Source organism: Mustela nivalis, assembly GCF_964662115.1.
Source record: "Mustela nivalis genome assembly, chromosome: 6".
NCBI classification, from domain to species: domain Eukaryota; kingdom Metazoa; phylum Chordata; class Mammalia; order Carnivora; family Mustelidae; genus Mustela; species Mustela nivalis.
In genome coordinates this window covers 90,561,713-90,583,482 of record NC_139025.1, presented here as the reverse complement: position 1 = coordinate 90,583,482, position 21,770 = coordinate 90,561,713, and the positions used below count along the sequence as shown (strand labels likewise).

Sequence of the window (21,770 nt, the reverse complement as noted above, 5' to 3'; positions counted from 1 at the left end):
CCATGCTGCCTTTGTCAAAATCCAAACAACTTTCAAGGATATCAAATGTACTTTCCCCCATAAGGCCCTCCAAATGCCCCAACATAAGATTTTTTTCTCCTCAGAATCCTCACAGCCGGGGCACCTGGGTAGCTCAGTGGGATAAAGCCTCTGTCTTTGGCTTGGGTCATGATCCCAGGGTTCTGGGATCGAGCCTCACATCGGGTTCTCTGCTCAGCAGGGAGCCTGCTTCCTCGGGTCTCTCTCTCTGCTTGCCTCTCTGCCTACTTGCGATCTCTGTCTATCAAATAAATGGGTAAAATCTTTCAAAAAAAAAAAAAAAGAATCCTCACAGCCTTTTAAATTGCATTCTCCAATGGCAACTCTACCTTGTAGTAGTTTCTTTATGTACAGGTCTTATCTCCTCAAGCTCTGTGAAGGCTGAGACTGTCTCATACATCACTCTACATTACTGGTACATTATAAACATCCAATTAATGTTTGCAGAATAAAAGACATAAAAGGGTCTATAAATTGTAGTAGTATCAAGTTAAAGTTAAAAGGAAAAGTCAAGGGGCAACTGGGTGGCTCAGTGGGTTAGAGCCTTTGCCTTCGGCTCAGGTCATGATCCCAGGGTCCTGGGATCGAGCCCCCATCAGGCTCTCTGCTCATCAAGGAGCCTGCTTCCCTTCCTCTCTCTCTGCCTGCCTTTCTACCTACTTGTTATCTCTGTCTGTCAAATAAATAAATTAAATCTTTAAAAAAAAAAAAAGGAAAAGTCAAGGTCAATTAATACACCTTTTTAATTCACTCAATTTTTTCTCACATAAGCATGTCACAGAAAAGGCCTCTATTGAATTATCTCTTACCAATAATACTCATTTTTAAAACTCTAAATATTTGTTGAGTTTATCTTTGCTTTTTATGGTTACTGTATGATTTAAGAACTACAAATCTGCTGAATGAAGATGTTCCCAATTTAAAAGGGAAAGTCATGGGGCTCCTGGGTGGCTCAGTTGGTCAAGCATCTGACTCTTGATTTCAGTTCAGGTCATGAGATTGAGCCCCACATGGGATTCTCTCTTTCCCTCTGCATTCCCTACCCATGGTTGTGTGTGTGTATGCTCCATCTCTTTAAAAAAAAAAAAAAAAAAGGAAAGTAGATGTAAAAATATCAGTTTAAGATCTAACATATTGTTGTGTGACTACCAATAAAGTCCTGTGCTACAAAAAAAATATTAAGGATAACAATAAATGAATAAAGTAATTTATTATTTCTAAAAACTATTTTATTTGTCAGATAGAGAAAGAGAGAGAGAAAAAAAGCAGATAAGCAGCGGTGGCAGAGGGAGAGGGAGAAGCAGGCTTCCCGCTGAGCAGGGAGCTGGATGTGGGGCTGGATCCCAGGATCCTAGGATCATGACCTGAGCCAAAGGCAGACACTTAACTGACTGAGCCACCCCTGCACCCCATGAATAAAGTAATTCATATTTGTAAATTTGTTTTTTTTTAAGATTTTATTTGTTTATTTGACACAGAGAGAGATCACAAGTAGGCAGAGAGGCAGGCAGAGAGAGAGAGAGAGGAGGAAGCAGGCTCCCTGCCAAGCAGAGCGCCTGATGTGGGGCTCGATCCCAGGACCCTGGGATCATGACTTGAGCGGAAGGCAGAGGCTTAACCCACTGAGCCCCCCAGGCGCCCTTGTATTTGTAAGTTTTGATAATACGTTCTCAGTAATTTAATAGAGAATATGACAAAGACAAGGTAAACTACAGATCCAGAGATGAAGTAAAAGACTATAAGGCAGAAACAAGCATCTAGTGTCTTAGACAACACAACTCCAAACTGGACAACTACAGAAAGTTTCTAACCAAATAAAGTAAAATAGTCAGGAAAAAAGACAAAAAGTCAATAGGACACAAACAACAGAGTCTTAAAAGATAAGTCAAATATACCCAACATACTTTAAAATATATAGAGTATATTTTAAGATAGAAATTATAGTTCACAGAAGAGAAGAATACAGGGACATAAAAGTCAACTAGTGAATTTATAGAGAGGCACTGAATCAGGCAAAAAATAAAGAGTATACATGTGCATGTTTAATACACACACACTCTCAGTGATACCAAGTAGAGAAAGTTCAAGGTTGAGGAGAAAGAATAATTATTTTGCTACAATGAGGGAGTCACATTTTCTAGACGTTAGGGGGAGTCTACAGATGAAGACTCTAGATCTGTGATAAGTTTACAAACTATAATAACTGACAAGCATAAGCCAGTATTTTATTTCCAGACAGATCATCCATCATGAGCTTTCTATGTATGCTTGACTTTATTGTCTGAAGGGCCAGCAAAACACAGCCTCAATAAAATCACACCTGGGAGTCAAAATGACACTTGTCTGTGCTAATTGCAACTCTTCTGTTTGGGGTCCAGAATTGATACTAACAAAACATTTCTTGTGCCAAGGGACCAGGTTTAATGTCCAAAATCTTGGGAACTGACAGGGCTTGAGGCAAGCTGTGCAATGCTGAAGAGCCAGGAGCAATCTGTATAGGGCTATGTGCCTGTTTAATTAGCAGTATGTTTGGGTCCTCCCTGAAAATCTTAAGGCCCTCTTATAAGTTTCTCACACCCTAAACCCTTTGGATTTGCTTTAAGCCACCCAACCATATAAGGCTTTTTTCACCAAGATCCAAAGCAGAAAGAAATCCGCAGAGCAATTTTCCACCATAATAAGCATGTTTTCTAACATGCAGATACCAAAAACAATTTGAAAAAGTGTCTGCTTGGCATTTTTATAGAATATTCTGCAGCTGGAAATTATTCCTGGTACACTTAGTGGTTATGCTGCCAAATCTGATAGGATATCTTATTTTGCAAAGTTTCATTATGATGCCTATTCCAAGTGTAGAAACAAAAGCAAATAAGCAATCCTACCAATGTCCTGAGAAAGAGTATAGGTATGGAAAGCGGACAAGTAAAAGACAGGAAATAGATAAATTAGAGCCAATCTCACAGAAAGGTATGAGGTGAGAAGAGGTTCTTCAGAACAGAGATAAGAGTATAGAAAAGCACAGGCAAAGATTCAGACATGAAAAGCAATCTCCTGGAAACATAATCAGTTCATAACTTGAACCCAGAAATCTGTGTGGGAATGACAGGATCAGACAGGTAGAGATGCAAGGGTCTCTTCTTAGAGTCTTTTTATGTCAGAATAATGTGTTTGTAGTTTGTCTTAATAATGGGTTATTTAAGTATTTGTGCAGAACAGCTGATGACAATATAGTAGAAGGGCTGAAAGGTACACAAGGCAATATGGAAGGCAAGTTGACAAATCTTCTCACTTGTGATAAGAATGAGACCAAAGCATCGGATATCAGAAGCCACGGAGTAATATCAACAAGTACTAGGGATGTAATAGTGGTGGTTGGCATGGGAACTGAGAGAAAGTAGAAATCTAGTAGTGAGGCTCTAGGTTAGACTCAGGTGATAGGGTAAATGAGGATGATTTTAACTAAGAGGGAAATATAGGAAGTGGAGCAAGTTCATGCAGAATGAGAATGACTATATTTTGAACTTGTTGAGTTTATCATGCCTATAGAATATTAAGGTGGAGAAATGATGAGCAACCGAATACAAGTTCCAGAGTATAAGCTCACTGTTGTGGTTCCAATGATAAACTATTTCTGAAAGAGGTTAAGAGAGAAGGAGGGCAAGAAGAGATGGAGGAAAGGAGGGAGACAATAAAAGAAGAACCATTTAGGATGGTGCCCAAGTTTGTAAGCAGCTGAAACCTATTTATTTTTCAGGAAACCTGCTGCTTTTTACCTCTCTGACACCGTTTGCACTTCTACCAGCAACAGCCTGCTTTGTATTTGGGGACCCAATTTCCCCCAAGGGGTTCTGTTCTTCCCATAGAATCATAGTAAAATGTGGTTCCAGTAATCGTGACTCCCATCTCTTGCTCCAGGAATGGCACAAGACCTAAGTCAAGCCAGTCAAATGAAGTCATCTTCTCCCATTAATAACTAGCTAATGGATGATATAAGTCAGGCCACTGACAGTGAAATATAACTGAATCTTCCTTTGAGTTATTTTAAAAGACTGGAGCTTTTCCTTCTAGATTTGAACCAGCAAGAATGTAACCGGGAGCCTTCTTATAACTATAAAGGTCTAATCAGAATGGAATCAACAGAAAATAAAGTAAAGAAATGGAAATGGGGAAAAAAGACTTTGATTTTATTCTCTGTTGTCTGTATCTAGTTTTCCTGAAGCCAAATTTATCTTTAGGTTATTGTCAATAAATTTCTCCTTTTCTTAAAGGAACACCTGTGCACTGTTGGTGGGAATGCAAACTGGTACAGCCACCAGTGAAAAACAGTATGGAGGTTCCTGAAAAAGTTATAAATAGAACTACCATATGATCCAATAATTTCACAACTGGATATTTACCCAAAGAATATAAAAACACTAATTTGAAAAGATATATGCACCCCTATGTTTACTGCAGCATTATTAACAATAGTGAAATTATGGAAGCAGCTCAAGTGTCCACTGATAGATGAATGGATAAAGCAAAGGTGGTATATATAGTCCATGGAATATTATTCAGCCATAAAAAAGTCTTGCCATTTGCAATAACATGGATGGATCTAGAGAATATAATGCTAAGTGAAGTAAATCAGTCAGAGAAAGACAAATACCATATGATTTCACTCACATCTGGAATTTAAGAAACAAAACAAATGAATAAAGCACAAAAGAGACAAACCAAGAAGGAGACTCTTAACTACAGAGAGCAAGTTCCCCTGTGGTTACCACAGGGGAGGTGACTGTGGGGGATGGGTGAAATAGATGAAGGGGATTAAGAGTATATTCATCATGAGAGCACTGGGTAGTGACAGAATTGCTGTATCACTATATTGTACACCTGAAACTAATAAAGCACTGTATGTTAACTACACTGGAATTAAAATTTTAAAAATTAACATGGAAGAAAACAAATAATACTCAAAAAGTAAATAAGTAAAATTCTTTTTCTTTAAAACTGCTTGAATATGACTTTCTACTTCCTGTAATCAAAATAAATCTAACCAATACAAAGAGTAAAGTGGCAACCACGATGTTTTCAAAAATATTAAGTTAAAATCTAGTTTTTAAAAATCAGTCAGTTTATAAACCTTTCTATCAACAGCACTTTTTATTTAAAAAAACAAAGACAGGGGCACCTCAGTGACTCAGATGGTTGGGCATCTGCTTTTGGCTCAGGTCATGATCTCCAGGTCCTGGGATCAAGCCTGTATCCAGCTCCCTGCTCAGCTGGGAGTCTGCTGCTGCTCTCTCTTCTTTTGCCCCTCCCCCTGCTCATGTTCTATCTCTCCATATCTCTCTGTCTCAAATGAATAAATAAAATCTTAAAAAAATAAAATAAAAAAATTTTAAAAGACAACTACTCATTTATTTTTGTATTCAAATTACAATGAAAGTGTCAATTAAGCAATTTAAGAACATAGATAGCAAGATAAAATGCCTAATGAGAAAAAGAATATGAGGGAGGGAGGTTGGGAGAAGGGGGTGGGATTATGGACATTGGGGAGGGTATGTGCTTTGGTGAGTGCTGTGAAGTGTGTAAACCTGGTGATTCACAGACCTGTACCCCTGGGGATAAAAATATATGTTTATAAAAAATAAAAAATTAAAAAAAAAAAGAAATCATAAAAGCAAAAGGGCTTATATATAGGGCACTGGATAAATAAATAAAACAGTAAATCAGGAAAAAAAAAAGAATATGAGAGGAAAAAAGCAAGGATTAGAAGAGGAAGACTGAAAGTGAATATTCGACTTTGGGAAGAATATTAAGTGCATTCCATTAGAAAGAAATTAACAGAGATTTCTGGATGAAGAGAGTTGATTAAAATGAAAACAAAGGTATAACCTCTAGAAAACAAAGAGAATGTGGGGCAGGCAGGGGTAGACATCAATGGCAAAAGGATTTCCATAAATTTCTTGAGTCAGCTGATCAAGAAGAAACAATGACTGATAAATCAGCATAAGAAGCTGTAACCCACTATTTGCATTGAAGAGAAGAAAGCCAAGGAAGAAAACAAACTAGGCTGCATTATCCTGAACTCCAAACATAACAAGTGTGAGATGTGGGGCTGAAAAACTCTAAAATCAAAAATGTTCAGTCATCTTTGCTCTTGCCTTATTTTTAGATACTAGATATGAATAAGTAACCAAAACAGTTGAGAAAAGACTATGACATGAAAGAGAAAAAATAAGAGAAAAGAACCCTAAAGAAAACATTAATATTTTAGGAAGCAAAAGACAGTGTTTAAAATTAATTTGTATTTTAAGAGGGATATAAGGATATTACATCTACAGAAAGAGAAACTAGCTATTATAAAAATGAAATAATCAATAAACAAGTAAAGTTACTGAATACCAAAACTATGCCTGCTAAGAAAATAGGGAATTTTAAAAATAATCTTATATAATGTACAACAAAACAACATAAGTGTAGGAAATAATGTGAGAAAAGATAAGAGACATGCAGATTCAATCTAGGATGTCTAATATCTGATCAGTGAGAATACCAGAAAAAGAGAACAGGGAGAATCAGGAGGGCAAATTATCAAACAAATAAAAGAAGAGGATTTCACAGAGCCATCCTCAAACTGCAATCCTATTGGCTCTGCTATTTTTTGTGTCAGATTTGACATCAGGTTTTTATCCATCCAGAAACAAAAAGCCATAGCAGTCCAAGGTCTTATACCCACACATTCTTCTATACTGGGGAAAGTGTTTATCTTCTGCCAACAATTCACCATCCTAGGCTTCATTCTATTTGGTACACATAAGTTAACAAAGCCATCACCAATCTAATCTCTATAAGTCAGGAGAATGCCATATTGTGACTGGCTTCCCCTGGATTAATACCAACTCTGAATGGTCATTATGGGGAAGAAGACAGGGACATGCTGCCACTTCAGAAGGGATACTGGAGAAACAACGTTCAATATCTAATGCATTGTTGTGATATTTCTGTACACCAACCATAAAGGCACAATCATAAAAGTTAACAGGGAGGAAAAAGACTCAGCTAAAAAGAACAAAAATCATATCAGCCGCAAAACTCTCATCAGCAAAATGCTAGCAGACCATGAAGCAGTATCTTCAATGGTTTAAGGAAAAATTATTTTTCAATCTAAAATTTTAAGTTTAACCAATATATCCATCAAATGTGAGGGCAAAAAAGAAACGCTATCAAAATGTAAGGATTTCAAACTACCTTCTCAATGGAAGTTTCTTAAAGATGGACTCTGAAGAGAGGGAATAATATCAGAAACAGTAAGAAGGGCCTCCAAACACTGGAGAAAGAATGGATATGTTAATCCTTAAATATATTCTCCAGCGGGATATGGTGTTTAAATGTATCCTTCAGTAACAATTACATTTCTTCTATGACTTAAAAAGAAAACACAAAGAATTTGAAAATTACCAGGAAAAAATCCAAGTTATCTATATGCCAAATTAATCCAGATGAAAACCATGGAGAAATTTTAATATTAAATAAATTCTAAAGAAAAAAAAGCTTAGCCTATGAAAACCACGTTATCTTGTAACCTTGAAATATACATTTGTATCTACTTGTTATAATCACCTGGTCATCCATGAGATACAAAGGCTTATTATATTTCTAGTAGTTTTCAATACTTCTACAAAACAGTTAGGAAACTTAACTCCAAATTCTTCCAAGTCATTGTGACTTTTTTTCAGCAATTAGTCAATTACATACTTTGCAAAAAGAAACATCTCCTATTCAAAAATTAGCTCTAGTATTTTGTGGAAAAAAGAGATATAAGAACAAAAGATTGACTTACATATAAAAGTCACAAAACTGCAACCTGTTACAAATAAATGTTTATAATGAAAATGAATCTAAATGCTTCCAATGCTCATTAATATTCAAAGATTTAAAAATGCAATTTCATCTTTTTCTTAGAATGAGTAAACACTAACTTGAAGAATTATAGCTTTTCTAGATTCATTTTTTTCCACAATTACTCAATTATTCGTTAGAATATGTAAGACCTCTATTGGAATCCTTATATGAGTGCTTCATAAATGGATTAAACTATAAAAGTCTGGTTATACAATATCTTCTATAAAAGCAATATATTTCCAATATTTATATCCTTAAAATATCCTATAGTAAAACTAATATTTCTATACAGAAAAAGAAGGAACTATTTAGTCCCCGACAACTTGATAACATCTCTTTCAACTATAGTTATAATTATCATGTACGAACTTCCAAAGCAGTTGTCAAGATTTAACATTAGCATTAATTTATGTCATAACTGACGGTTACTATAAAGATAATGGGAAAGCATCCATTTCTCCAAAGACAGCATGGATCAAAAGGGAAATTTCTTCTTAATTACTACTAATCTGCCCATTTTTAATTAAATTGATTAGTAATTTATTATCTTTCCCTTTCTTGGAAGGCTGTTATTATCACATAGCTTCTCTAAAGTTATCAGTTATCAGTGATTTTTAAGCAATCCAATTACTTCTCATGTGAATCCCACCATTTTGTAATACTGGTTTATGCTAAAAACTTATTACCCAATTTCTTTGTACCCTGAAAAAGAAATTTTAAAAATGTAGACTTTGTACCTCAGTATTTCACACCTTAAAGTGAACAGTGTCAAGATCTTATTTATATAGAGAACACCATTTAAGTGGAAATTTTTATGCCTTTCTCCCTTGTTTGATAAGCAAAATAGTTGTTATTAATATGTATCTTCCCACAGGAAAGAAAGGAGCTCCCTGTAATTTCCTTTGAAAAATATATATTTCTTATACTATCTACAACTAAACAGTAAATTATGGCATTATTCCAAAAATTTTCCCTATTAGTTTTTTTTTTAAGGGTAAATAAAAATGAAAATGTTCTGACATACAAAATGAGATATATTTTAATTAAGCAAACTTTCAAAGAATTTAAGTGCTTCATATACTTTTCTTAATTAAAATCCTTAATTGGTATTAAGCTTTGATCAGTATCAAATTTTAAGTATAACACGGAAGTAGCTATTTGACACCAGCAAATTTTCATGACATTAGTTCATAATATAACTTCTGAAAAGCTGAGCTTCTATGAAAAATGAGAAAAATAAAATGCAATGCCTCTTGGTAGAAAGGACAGAAATCTTCCTTTCTTTTGTGAAAATATGCTAAGACAAGCAGGAAACATCAGCTGAAATAGTCCCTATTTCATTAAATATGCCCTGTATGAACTGACTACAGCTGACTGAAAAACACTTCATATTAAGAATACAAAATGTAGTCAAATAGTTAACTATCAATATGAATGAAAAGATAATGGCTTAATATAAAATAATCTCCATGAATTAACATATAATGAATATAGTATATATTAGATATATGAGTCCCAGGTTTTCTCTCCTAAATTTTCTGTTTGAAAAAATGAACAATCAATGCATAATGGTTGCTAACCTCTATGTACTGGGGCTTAAGTAATTATTTATTTAGTTAGTTTCTTTCAAGAGTTTTATTTACTTGAGCAAGAGGGGGAGAGTGAAAGGATGAGAGCAGATGAGCAGTGGGAGATGCAGACCCACCACTGAGCAGGGAGCCTGATATGGGGCTTGATCCTGGGACTCCAGGATCATGACCTGAGCTGAAGGTAGGCACTTAACCAACTGAGCCACCCAGGTGCCCCAGGACATAAGTATTTAATTCATAACTCTCTTACTAGATTTAAAGCAAGGCTCAGTCTCTTGCTTTCATTAGGTCTATTTAAATTTCACCATACCAGAAAGGTCTTGCTTGACCACCCCTTGTCATTACTTCTTATCATTCTTCTCCATAATACACCAAGTGTATGATTTGCTTGTCTGTCTATTGTCCATCTGCTTCCACTGGAAAGTAAGCTACCGCAGAACAGGGCTTTGTCTGATCTGTTCATTGTTCTAGACACATCTCCAGTGTCTAGAACTATATACCACACACATAGTACACATTCAATAAGTATTTGCCTAGAAAAAAAATCATGAAAAGATGACCAGCTAGAAAATCCTAAGGAAAACTTAATTAAATATCATCTGACAATCCTGAATGCCAAACAATAACAAAAGTTTTGTTTTTAAATAGTATTTAATATAAAGGCATAATAAGTTTTCTTTTCTATCCAAAAAGATAAAATACCTTTTCAAAGAACAGTTGGGCCACTAACAGTTGTTATTTATTACTAAGTAATTCAGTTAATATATTTGGTCACTGGACATACCTTAACAAGTTTCAAAAGCTCATAGAGATCTTCGACCTCATCACCTTCGCATTTAGTATACACTCGTCCTGTATCCACACTCCTTCCTCTTATGGTGCGGCGGTAGAGAGGAAGACCCATTGCTTCTGCATACAAATCAATAGCATGATGACCCACTGTCTGATACATGTAGCTATCCAGTTCATCTGCCCCCGCTGCAACAATGAAAATGGAAATAATCAGTAAAACAGAATGAAAAAGAAAAGAGATTTGAAAGTCCATCTGAGTTTTACTGCTTGGAGACTTACTACACTATTTATCTCTCTGCATTTACTAAGTGAAATAAAGGGGTAGAGTTGCACATTTGTCCATAGCTGCATCCACCTCACATCAGCTCTAGTCATCTCTACTGCTAATTACAAATACATATAAATTTTTAAAACTACATACAATGTTTAAAGAGAATAATATAGCCAATAAATTTTAATTAGTTTATTTGATTAAAGATTTTATTACATAAATGTTTCTCAAATCATTCAAGGTTATTTACAAAGTCATCTAGAGTTTAGGAAAAAAACCTTGACAAATACATGTAAAAATAAATCACATGCTTTTGATATATTTTATATTCAGCATTTCAACAAGACATACAAAAATATATAAATTATGGGGGGGCACCTGGGTGGCTCAGTGGGTTAAAGCCTCTGCCTTCAGCTCAGGTCATGATCTCAGGGCCTTGGGATCGAACTCCGCATTGGGATCTCTGTTCAGCAGGGAGCCAGCTTCCTCCCTCTCTCTCTGCCTGCCTCTCTGCCTACTTGTGATCTCTCTCTCTATCAAATAAATAAGTAAAATTATATATATATAATGAGGCAGTCCAAGACGGCTGCATGAAAAGACCCTGAACTCACCTCCTTCTGCAGACATATCAGAACCATAGTTATGTATGGAATAATTCCCCGTGAATTCTAGCTGAATAGCTCCCTTCACAAGGGATAAAAGGGCCACATTAAGGTGGCAGAAGCAGACTCGATCTCACCCCAAACCCAGCAGTGATCTACAACAAGGAGGGAGCTTACAATACTGAAGCCTCTCTCTGAGGAGTGAAAGGTTTATGCAGTCTGACACCTCAACCCTGTAGGACCTGCACAGGAAAGACAAGGCCCCAAAAACATCTGGCTTTGAAAACCAGTGAGGCATACACCCAGGAGGACTGGGAGACTGCAGGGATTTGAGATGTTCATTTTGAGGAGCTTGTGCAATGACTCACTCCTCCCAGGACCCCGCACAAAGTCAGCAGTTTGAGAAACGACTGGATTATATGAAGATTTATCTAATGTTAAAGTGACTTTGAAGGCATAGAGACAAATGAGGACTTTCTTTGGGGATGGAGAGCACCATTTTCCCACTCTCCATCTCTCTTTACCTTGCTAGTACTGGTGGCAAGTGCAGGTGTCTGGCTCCCAATACTTTTCTCCTATGTGGGTAAAGTTATGGGCATGCCCCACCCTCAGGGCACTTTCCTGGCCCTGGTAAATCCACAGGTGAGCCCTACCTCCGTGCTTTTTTCCTGCGTTGCCAAAGCTGTGGGTATGTCCTACCCCAGTGCTCCTCCCACATCTTGCTAAAGCCATGAGTATGCTCTACACCCAGCGCTCTTCCCCCTGCATCACCAAAACCATGAACAGCTCACCCTCAGCACTCTCCTGCAGCCTGACTAAAGCTGGCCACCAAGCACAGTCCACACAAGGGACACCCCTTGATCACTGCAACCCGGTAGCCAAAGGGGCTTCTGTTTCTGGGCCCCACAACCAGAGAGACAGTTCTGCACAGGTTACCAAACCCACAGCACTGCACAGACAGCAGACTGAACTCATCTCAAGTCTGCCTGTGAAAACGGCCCATCTACTTGTCCTGGAGCTTCAACCTGAGGGACAGGCTTCATGTTAGTTACATATTGAGAAATTATAGAGGTGCTCTCAGGGACCACAGGCAGGGAGATGAGACCTGCCTTCTTTGAGCCCCAACATGGCCTTGTCACAGTCACTGCTACCTCCCAGAAAGAAGCTTATACACTTGTCAGAAGCCCTGCTTTTTGTAACTGTTGCCCAGGGGACACATCCAGATCTCCCGGTCTGGCAGCAGAGTTTACTCTTGTGGTCCCACAGAAATGTATATATTTGCATTCTTCAGAAGCTGCTGCCTGAGGATCTAGTGTCCAGAAACTAGGTCTTGATTAAGATCACTCTATTTGGAAGGCACAAACAAGTCAGCTGCAAAAGACTGGGAGCAAGGGACAACAGTCGAAAAGGACTGCTGCCACGAGCAACTCTACAGTCTCACTTTTATTGGATAGAAAACAATAGCCAACAGAAGGATTGATGAAGGTCAAACGTTAATCCCGTCTTGCAGACAAGCAAGAAGGAGGATAAGGTTTATAGTTAACCAAGCACATTCAAAAGAATCATCTAACTAACAACAACGAGCACTTCTGGGAAGAGAAAGGAGTGATCACGAAAAAGGGAAGCAGGCGGTCTTCATTCCACCCTGAGCTGACCAGGAGTTCCCAGGTGCTCGGCTTCCCTGAAGCAGGCTGCGTTCCGCCCTGGGCAGGCCGGGCGTTCCCGGCTGCCCAGCTTCTGTGAAGGGGCGGCGTTCTGCCCAGAGAGAACCAGGCATCCCCAGCTGCCCAGCTTCTGTGAAGGGGCGACATTCCACCCTGAGCGAGCCAGGCATCCCCAGCTGCCCAGCTTCACGGTCATACATCACCCTTCTCCCCAAAGACCTGTTGTCAGTATATGTATTTCTTAAGGCCATATCTAAATGTGCTTGGCAACTAGTAAAATCCTCCAGGGGTTACAGTTTAAGTAAGAAATTATTCTGAGGGGCAGCAGTCCTTTTCGACTGTTGTCCCCTGCTCCCAGTCTTTTGCAGCTGACTTGTTTGTGCCTAATTCTTCTCTCGTCGCCGACTGGAAGCGGCAGGAACACTGACAGATCTTGACACACCTTCAACAATGGGGATCTATCAAAAATAAATAAGTCTATTTAGACAATCACAAAAATTTAAGAGACAACCAAGAGCTAGGGCAAAGTTGAACAACAAGTTCATCTCCTATAGAAGTCCACTCCTTTAAGACTAGAAGAGGTATCTGTTGCATCTAATAACAGAGCAAACAAAGAGAGTAAAGCAAAATGAAGAAACAGAGGAATATGTTCCAACTGAAAGAACAAGAAAAAACATCAGAAAAACATCTTAATGAAGCGGAGTTAAATAATTTACCTGATAAAGAGTTCAAAGCAGTATTTATAAAGATGCTCACTGAATTCAAAAGAAGAATGGATGAGCGCAGTTAAACGTCAACAATGAGACAGAAAATATAAGAAACTACCAAACAGAAGTCACAGAGCTAAAGAATACAAAAACTGAACCAAAAAATACACTACAGGAGTTGAATAGCAGACTAGAAGAAGTAGAAAAAGTGATCAGTGAGCTGCAAGACAAAGCAATGGAACTCACCCAAAAAGAGCAGTAAAAAGAAAAAAAATAAGTGAAGATAGTTAAAATGACTTATAAGACAACATTAAGGGTAATAACATTCATATTACTGAGGTCCCAGAAGGAGAAAAGAGAAAGAAGCAGAAAGCTTATTGAAGAAATAATGGCTAAAAACTTCCCTAACCTGAGGAAACAGACATCCAAGTTCAAAAAGCAAGCAAAGAGAGTTCCAAATAAGATGAATCCCCCAAAATGCATACCAAGACACATTATAATTAAAATATCAAAAGGTAAAGATAAAGAGAGAATATTAAAATCAGTTAGAAGTGGCATTTGGGTGGCTCAGTCCTTAAGCGTCTGACTTCAGCACAGGTCATGATCCCAGGTTCCTTGGATCAAGCTCTACGGGTTCCCTACTCAGAGGAAAGCCTGCTTCTCCCTCTGTGGAGAGCCATGAAATAGATGCAAGGAGTCACGTATGCGGAAGTGCCCGGGGATTGAGGAAGCGAGACTGATTGGCTGGCTGCAAGCATGGGTGAGCCCGTGCTCACAGCGTGATCAGGGAGAGGGGCGCGGACTAGATCGGTGATTGGCCGAGGTAAAGGATATAAAGCGGAGAGACTGTCGGGACAGGGGGAGAACTAATAAAGAAGCTTGCCACCCATCACGTTTGCGGGTCGTTCTTGCTGGCGAGAGCGACAAGTGGTGCCGAAACCCGGGAATTCGCCCGCGTCGCAAAGAGGTGATCGAGGTAGAGCAACGATAAGGTAAGGAGTGCACCAATAACTGTCTATTGACAGTTCCCTGAAGGTTCCCTGAAGACGATTGGAGGTAAGGTTGCTTATAAGGCTCTTCAGGGACGATAGAGAGAAAGTTTTCCCAGGATGGGAAACGAGATTGCTAGGTGCAGGATGGAGGGCCCTCTAAAGGATATCCTCAAGGCAAATGGCACCCCCTTAAAGACGAAAACAGCCCGCTCTTTCTTGAGAGAAGTAGGAGAAGTTGCCCTCTGGTTTATAGAGGAAGGGCTCCTGAATGTGCCACAGTGGGAGCACCTGGGGGAGGACTTGAAACGATGCCCATTTGTAACCTCGGGAACCCTTGCCGTGTGGTCCTTGGTGAGAGTGTGTTTACAATCTACTCGAGAGCCCTTGAAGCAAGCAGTGCAACAGGGAGGGGAGGTTCTGGAGCAGGTAAAGGAGGAGTCTCATAAAGGGTCTTCCCAAGACTCCGACTCTGAAAGTGAAAGTTCAGAAGGACTCTCAGATAGCGAGTTGCAGGAAATAGGGGAGAGAGAGGCAGATAAGAAGGAGAAATCTCCCAGTCTCCAGGCATTACAGGATTTGGAAGCCATAAGACAGCAATTCGAGAGTAAGGAGGTGGAGTTGCAGAAGGCATTAGAGGAATTAAGAATGCAAGGAGAAGTAATGGCGCAGCTGAAAGCAGAAGCGGAAGCTGCAGCTGTGGCGCAGTCAAAATTAAAAGCGGAAGCTATGCCGCTTCCGCATTCTAGCCCTACGGCGCCACCCTATGAGTGACCCCCGCCTTACAGGCCAAGCTGCGCCAAAACGTGCCATTGTTCAGACTGCACGGCACAAAATTGGAGAGAGGTTCTTGGCCCAGGAAAAGGCTTTTTTCCCGTATTGGAAGATCAGAACCAGCAGAGGTATCATCAGCCGTTAGATTTTAAGTTGGTAAAGCAACTTAAGGAGGCAGTTAGCGCCTATGGACCCCAGGCAGCCTTTACTGTCTCCCTTGTGGAGTCACTGGGAGCGCTCTTCCTCACTCCTGAGGATTGGGCCAACCTGGCCAGAGCGGTTTTAAGTGGAGGGCAATATCTGGAATGGAAAATCCAAAATCAGGACAATTGTCAGGATACAGCACGGAGAAATGCAGCCGCAGGCAACCCACAATGGAATTTGGACATGCTAACGGGCACGGGGCCATACCTCGGGGCCCAAGTGCAGAGTACTTATCCCCCTGCGGTATATCAGCAGGTAGCCACGGCGGCCACCAGGGCTTGGAAAACTCTGAGGGGGGCAGGAGACCTGCAAGGGCAACTATCCAAGATATTGCAGGGGCCCAATGAGCCCTATGCTGATTTTGTAGATAGATTAATGCAAACCGCTGGCAGAATGTTTGGGGATGCCGATACAGCGATGCCGCTAATCAAACAATTGGCTTTTGAAAATGCCAATAAGTGGTGCAGAGAGGCCATCAGGCCCTGGAGGTCAAAGGACCTATCAGCTTACATCAAAGTTTGCAGGGATATAACGGGACCCATGATTCAAGGACAGGTCATGGCGGCAGCTTTTGCACAAGCTATGCAGGGCCAGGGAGGAGCCCGCACCAAGGGGTGCTTTCAGTGTGGCCAAGAAGGTTACATAAAGAGGGACTGCCCGCAACGTGGAACCCAGATTGGGAAAGCACCCTCGATCAAGCCGCCAGGGGGCTCCAAGCCTCAACTCTGCCCGCGGTGCAGAAAGGGAAATCATTGGGCGCATGAATGTCAGTCTGTAGCCGACATTGAGGGGAACCCATTGCCACCTAATAATTGGGGGAATTCAAAAAACGGGAAGCAGGGCCCTACCCCCTGGGGCCCGAATCAAATGTATGGGGTGGCGATGTCCCTACCCACCAAGCCGAGATGGGTTTTCCCACCTTCCAATCAGGAGGGCCAGCCCACGTGGGACCCAGAAGAGCCACAGCAGGCGCCGCCGGACTTGATGTCTGTGCCACCGCCCGAATGGTCCTAACGCCCGATATGGGGGTGCAAGCTGTGCCATCGGACTTGCATGGGGGCCCTCCGAAGGGATCAGTGGGGCTCCTCCTTGGTAGGAGCTCCTCCACAATGCGGGGACTCCAGGCTCACCCGGGAGTAATTGACCCTGATTTCGAAGGGGAGGTCAAGATTCTGATTTCATCTCCAAAAGGTATTAACATTATAAATCCAGGAGATAGGATTGCACAGCTCCTAATATTGCCTAGCCATCGTGAAAAATATCCGTCCACAGGCCGGGCGAGGAGGGGTGGCCTCGGATCCACGGGACCTTCCCTCGCATGCCTTACCATGGACATGAAAGAGAGGCCCATGATTAAACTGAAAATCAGAGGGAGACAGTTTTGGGGGCTCCTGGATACAGGAGCAGACAAGAGTATCGTTAATTGTCTAGATTGGCCGAAGTCCTGGGCCTTAGTCAAGGCTAATCAAACCCTCCGTGGGTTAGGGGTGGCTACCAGCCCAGATATTAGTGCCGCGTCCCTAGATTGGGAGGATGAAGAGGGACACAAAGGCATTTTCCAACCATACGTTTGCGCCACCCCAGTTTCGCTGTGGGGACGTGATGTACTGGAGCAAATGGATGTCAAAATTACTACTGAAAAACTTCATAGTGAGGCCTCCCAAGACATGATGAAAAACATGGGATATAAACCTGGCCAGGGCCTGGGGGCTAAAGGCCAGGGAGATCCCAATCCGCCTTCTATGGGGGGTCAGGGTTTTTCGTAGCGGCCACTGAAGCAATTAGAATAACTTGGAAACAAAACGAGCCGCGATGGGTGCCTCAGTGGCCTCTGACAAAAAACAAATTACAAGCGGCAAAAGAACTAGTCCAAGAACAACTCAGAGCAGGACATATTCAGGAGTCCACGTCCCCGTGGAATACCCCCATATTTGTGATAAAAAAGAAATCAGGCAGTTGGCGGCTGCTACATGACCTGCGACAGATCAATGATCAAATGCAAGTCATGGGGCCCATTCAGCTGGGGCTTCCAGTCGTGACGGCGCTGCCCAAAAATTGGCCCTCCATTGTAATTGACATTAAAGATTGCTTCTTCTCCATTCCATTACACCCTGCAGACACGGAGCGCTTTGCCTTTACTCTGCCATCAATTAATCATGCTGAACCAGACCTTAGGTATGAATGGAAAGTACTCCCTCAAGGAATGGCTAATAGCCCCACCTTATGTCAGTTGTATGTGAGTCGAGCATTGGAGCCCTTTAGGAAAGCATTCCCAAGCCTAGTTTGTTATCATTACATGGATGACATCTTAATCTGCGGGCCAGATGAGGGGTCCCTACCCCCGGCTCTAGTCTTCCTACAAAGACAATTGGCAGAATGGGGGTTAACTGTGTCCCCTGAAAAGATTCAGGCAGGAAACCTACAAAAATACCTTGGTATGCAACACTCTGGCACGATAGTAAGACCTCAATTGGTACAAATCCGCAGGGATTGTCTGCACACATTGAATGATTTTCAAAAACTTCTGGGGGATATTAACTGGATCCGACCATATATAAAAATTACTACATCAGAATTGAAACCCTTATTTGAAATTCTGCCTGGAGATCCTAGGCTGGATTCCCCAAGAGCACTTACCCCGGCTGCCATCAAAGCATTACAATTGGTCGAAAACAGATTAGCCCTGACAGCAGCAGATAGATGTGATCCAGAAAAACCTGTAAATGCCATAGTTATCCCATCCCCTGGGTCACCCACAGGAGCCTTATGGCAAGGAGGACCCCTGCTATGGATCTACCTGCCCCATAATCTCAGCCGCGTCATCACCCCGTATGCTACAGCTGTAGCTATGGTGGCAAACAAAACACTCAAAGCTAGCATACAAGTCCTCGGGAGACTGCCCGATGCATGTATAATCCCTTATGACAAAACCCAAGTGAACATTCTGACACATGAAAATGATGATTGGGCCATTTTGACGGTCGCCTACCCTGTTACATTTGATAATCATTACCCCTCACACCCCCTAATTGAATTCTACAAAAATACACCTCTCATTTGGCCTAAATCCTGCCGATTGGAGCCACTGGTCGGGGCTCTCACAGTGTTTACAGATGGTGGTAAATTTGGAACTGGCGCCTACGTGGTGAAAGGAAAAGCAATTCCGGTTGTTGTGCCATCGACCTCAGCCCAAAGAACCGAATTGTTGGTAATTATGTGTGTTTTGAAATCTTTAAAAAGATTTCAAAATCAGCCTATCAACGTTATTTCAGACAGTAAATATGCAGTTGCAGCTACTAGATCTATTGAAACTGCTATTATCTCAGCCAGCCAATCAGAAATTTCCTCGCTACTGGCTGAATTACAAGACATTATACTCTCCCGTGGTGCCCCTTTTTATATCGGACATCTCAGAGCGCATTCAGACCTTCCGGGGCCTATGGCTGAGGGAAACCGAATGGCTGACGCGGCTGCGCGCTTCACTGTTTGTAACGCTCTGGAGGATGCTAGAAAGTACCATAAAAGATGGCATGTTAATGCCTTAACATTAAAGGCACGCTTTCACATCTCAAGAGCTGATGCATGAGACATCGTGAAGTCCTGTAGCAATTGTATGGTGCACTTACCCATGCCCTCTTTGGGGGTAAATCCCAAAGGGCTACTGCCTAACCATCTGTGGCAGATGGATGTTACACACGTTCCCTCCTTCGGCAACAAAGGTATGTCCACTTAAGTGTAGACACTTGCTCAGGGGTTGTTAGTGCGACCCCCTTGCGCGGAGAGAATGTCAAAAACGTGATGACCCACTGCCTACGCAGCTTTGCCTGCTGGGGAGTGCCAAATCACCTAAAAACAGACAATGCCCCCGCCTATACTTCTGCAGGCTTTCGTGGCTTTCTAGCCTGCTATAATATTCAGCATACCACAGGCATACCATATAATCCTCAAGGCCAAGGCGTCGTGGAACGCGCACATCTGACCTTTAAAACTACCCTACAAAAAATACAAAAGGGGGGAGTTGGGGATGAATACCATACACCCAATGACCTCACCAATTTGGTCACCTTTATTTTAAATTTTCTCACGGTTGACAAAGATGGCACCTCGGCCGCGGAGCGTCATTGGGGCCAACAGAAAACACAGCAATTAATGGTGAAATGGAAAGATGTCCTCACTGGCTTATGGAAAGGGCCCGACCCGGTGCTTAGGTGGCACCGAGGTTCCCTTTGTGTTTTCCCGCAGGATGCACCCGCCCCACTCTGGGTACCAGAGCGACTCACCAGGCTGGTGGCCACGGAGCCCATGGAGGATGCTGGTGACAATGACAATAGTGATGACGACCGTCCTACAGCCCAGTCCCACGACGAAGGCGGAATCAGTTCAGCTGTGGGCCCTGGTGAAGGCTTGGCCGTCCCCTCTACCCCTGACTAACGAGTCAGATATTTTACCCCCTTTTTTCACCACTAACGCTTCAACAGGACTAATGGACAGTTACACGCAGGGATTCTTATACTGAACCAAAGGGTGGATCTAGTACAAGAGCAGGTCGATACCTTAACATCTTTGATGACTGTTGGGTGTATACAAAACCTGCCTGGACTCTGTGTCACCCTGGTAGCTTATAATAATTTGTCTCACGCTGCAAATTTATCCAAACAACTGAGTCGCATGCTCAATGGTTCCTGGAGCGTTGAATTCCAGAACCTGACCAAACAGTTGCGAGCCCAAATTGTTATCATAAACGCCACTAAGGTACCCATTGGCGCTGTCCATGATTGGGTTGTCATGCTACAACAATCACTCTCGCTCCTCAAAAACTGGGCAGGCATAGGAGCCCTCGTTATATTAATGATTCTGGCTCAAGTGCTCCTACTAAGATGCATCCGTAGAGTTGCGCAACGGCAGCAACAAGTTTTGGTTCAAGCTATGATGGCTCTAGAGGCTGGTACCTCCCCCCAGATATGGCTCAATATGCTGGATCGGTAGTCAAAGACGGGTAAGACCGACCCCACCCTATAGCAACCTAAGACAGGGACCCCTCGGCCAGGAGGGGCACCTGATGACGGGTAAGCGTAGGGAGTGAGGGCGGCAACCTAAGACAGGCACGATTCCCGCCATCATATATAAATAAAAAGGGGGAGCTGTGGAGAGCCATGAAATAGATGCAAGGAGTCACGTATGTGGAAGTGCCCGGGGATTGAGGAAGCGAGACTGATTGGCTGGCTGCAAGCATGGGTGAGCCCGTGCTCACAGCGTGATCAGGGAGAGGGGCGCGGACTAGATCGGTGATTGGCCGAGGTAAAGGATATAAAGCGGAGAGACTGTCGGGACAGGGGGAGAACTAATAAAGAAGCTTGCCACCCATCACGTTTGCGGGTCGTTCTTGCCGGCGAGAGCGACATCCCTCTCCCCCACCCACTTGCTTGTGTTCCTTCTCTCGCTATTTCTCTCTCTCTGGCAAATAAATAAATAGATAAATAAATAAATCTTAAAAAAAAAAAAGGTAGTAAGAAAATAAACTAGTTACATACAAAGGGAACACCCCCTCCCCTACATAACACTATCAGCTGATTTTTCAGCAGAAACTTTGCAGGCCAGAAAATAGTATCAAAATATACTTAAAGTACTGAAAGGGAAAAGAAAACAAAACAAAATAAACAAAGCAAAACAAAACAAAACCTCCAACCAATAATAATCTACCTAGCAAAATTATCAGTCAGAATTGAAGGAGAGATAATGATTTTTCCAGACAAGAAAAACTAAAGGAGTTTACCACCATTAAACTGTCCTTATAAGAAATTTTAAAGGGACTTCTTTAGGATATAAAGAAAAGGCACTATCTAATAACTAGAACACATATGCAAGTAAAAATCTAATGGGTTAAGGCAAATATATAGTAAAGAGAGTGAATTAACCATTTATAAAATCAACATAAAGGCTGAAGAGCAAAAGTAGAAACATTAACTATAATTATAATAGTCAGTTTAGGGATATACAAGATTAAAAGATACCCAGTATAATATTAAAAACACAGAGTGTAGGGGAGGGAATGTAGCTTTTAAAATGCATTCAGATTAAAGTTGCTATCAACACAAAACAGACTGTTATATATAGACTGTCAGGTATATATGAAACTCATGGCAAGCAAAAACCAAAAATCTATAGTAAATACACAAAAGATAATAAGAAAGGAACCTAAACATAATGCTAAAAAAAAAAAAAAAAAAAGGCATTAAACCACAAGGGAAG

The 21,770-nt window shown here is 41.3% G+C and overlaps 2 protein-coding genes across 2 annotated transcripts in view; one reads left to right on the top strand and one right to left on the bottom strand.

The window, feature by feature from the left end:
• DPH6 (diphthamine biosynthesis 6) overlaps positions 1-21,770 on the bottom strand; it is a 192,470-nt gene that overhangs the window by 156,158 nt on the left and 14,542 nt on the right. Inside the window, exon 3 of the mRNA XM_082737745.1 lies at positions 10,303-10,496. Within this exon, the coding sequence (XP_082593871.1) occupies positions 10,303-10,496 (194 nt within the window). The remainder of the gene's footprint in view (positions 1-10,302; positions 10,497-21,770) is intronic.
• On the top strand, positions 14,624-15,706 carry LOC309866469 (uncharacterized protein). The gene is made up of 2 exons (XM_082734229.1): positions 14,624-15,250; positions 15,573-15,706. Exons 1-2 carry the CDS (start codon positions 14,664-14,666, stop codon positions 15,601-15,603), a joined length of 618 nt encoding a protein of 205 aa, XP_082590355.1. The 5' UTR covers positions 14,624-14,663; the 3' UTR covers positions 15,604-15,706.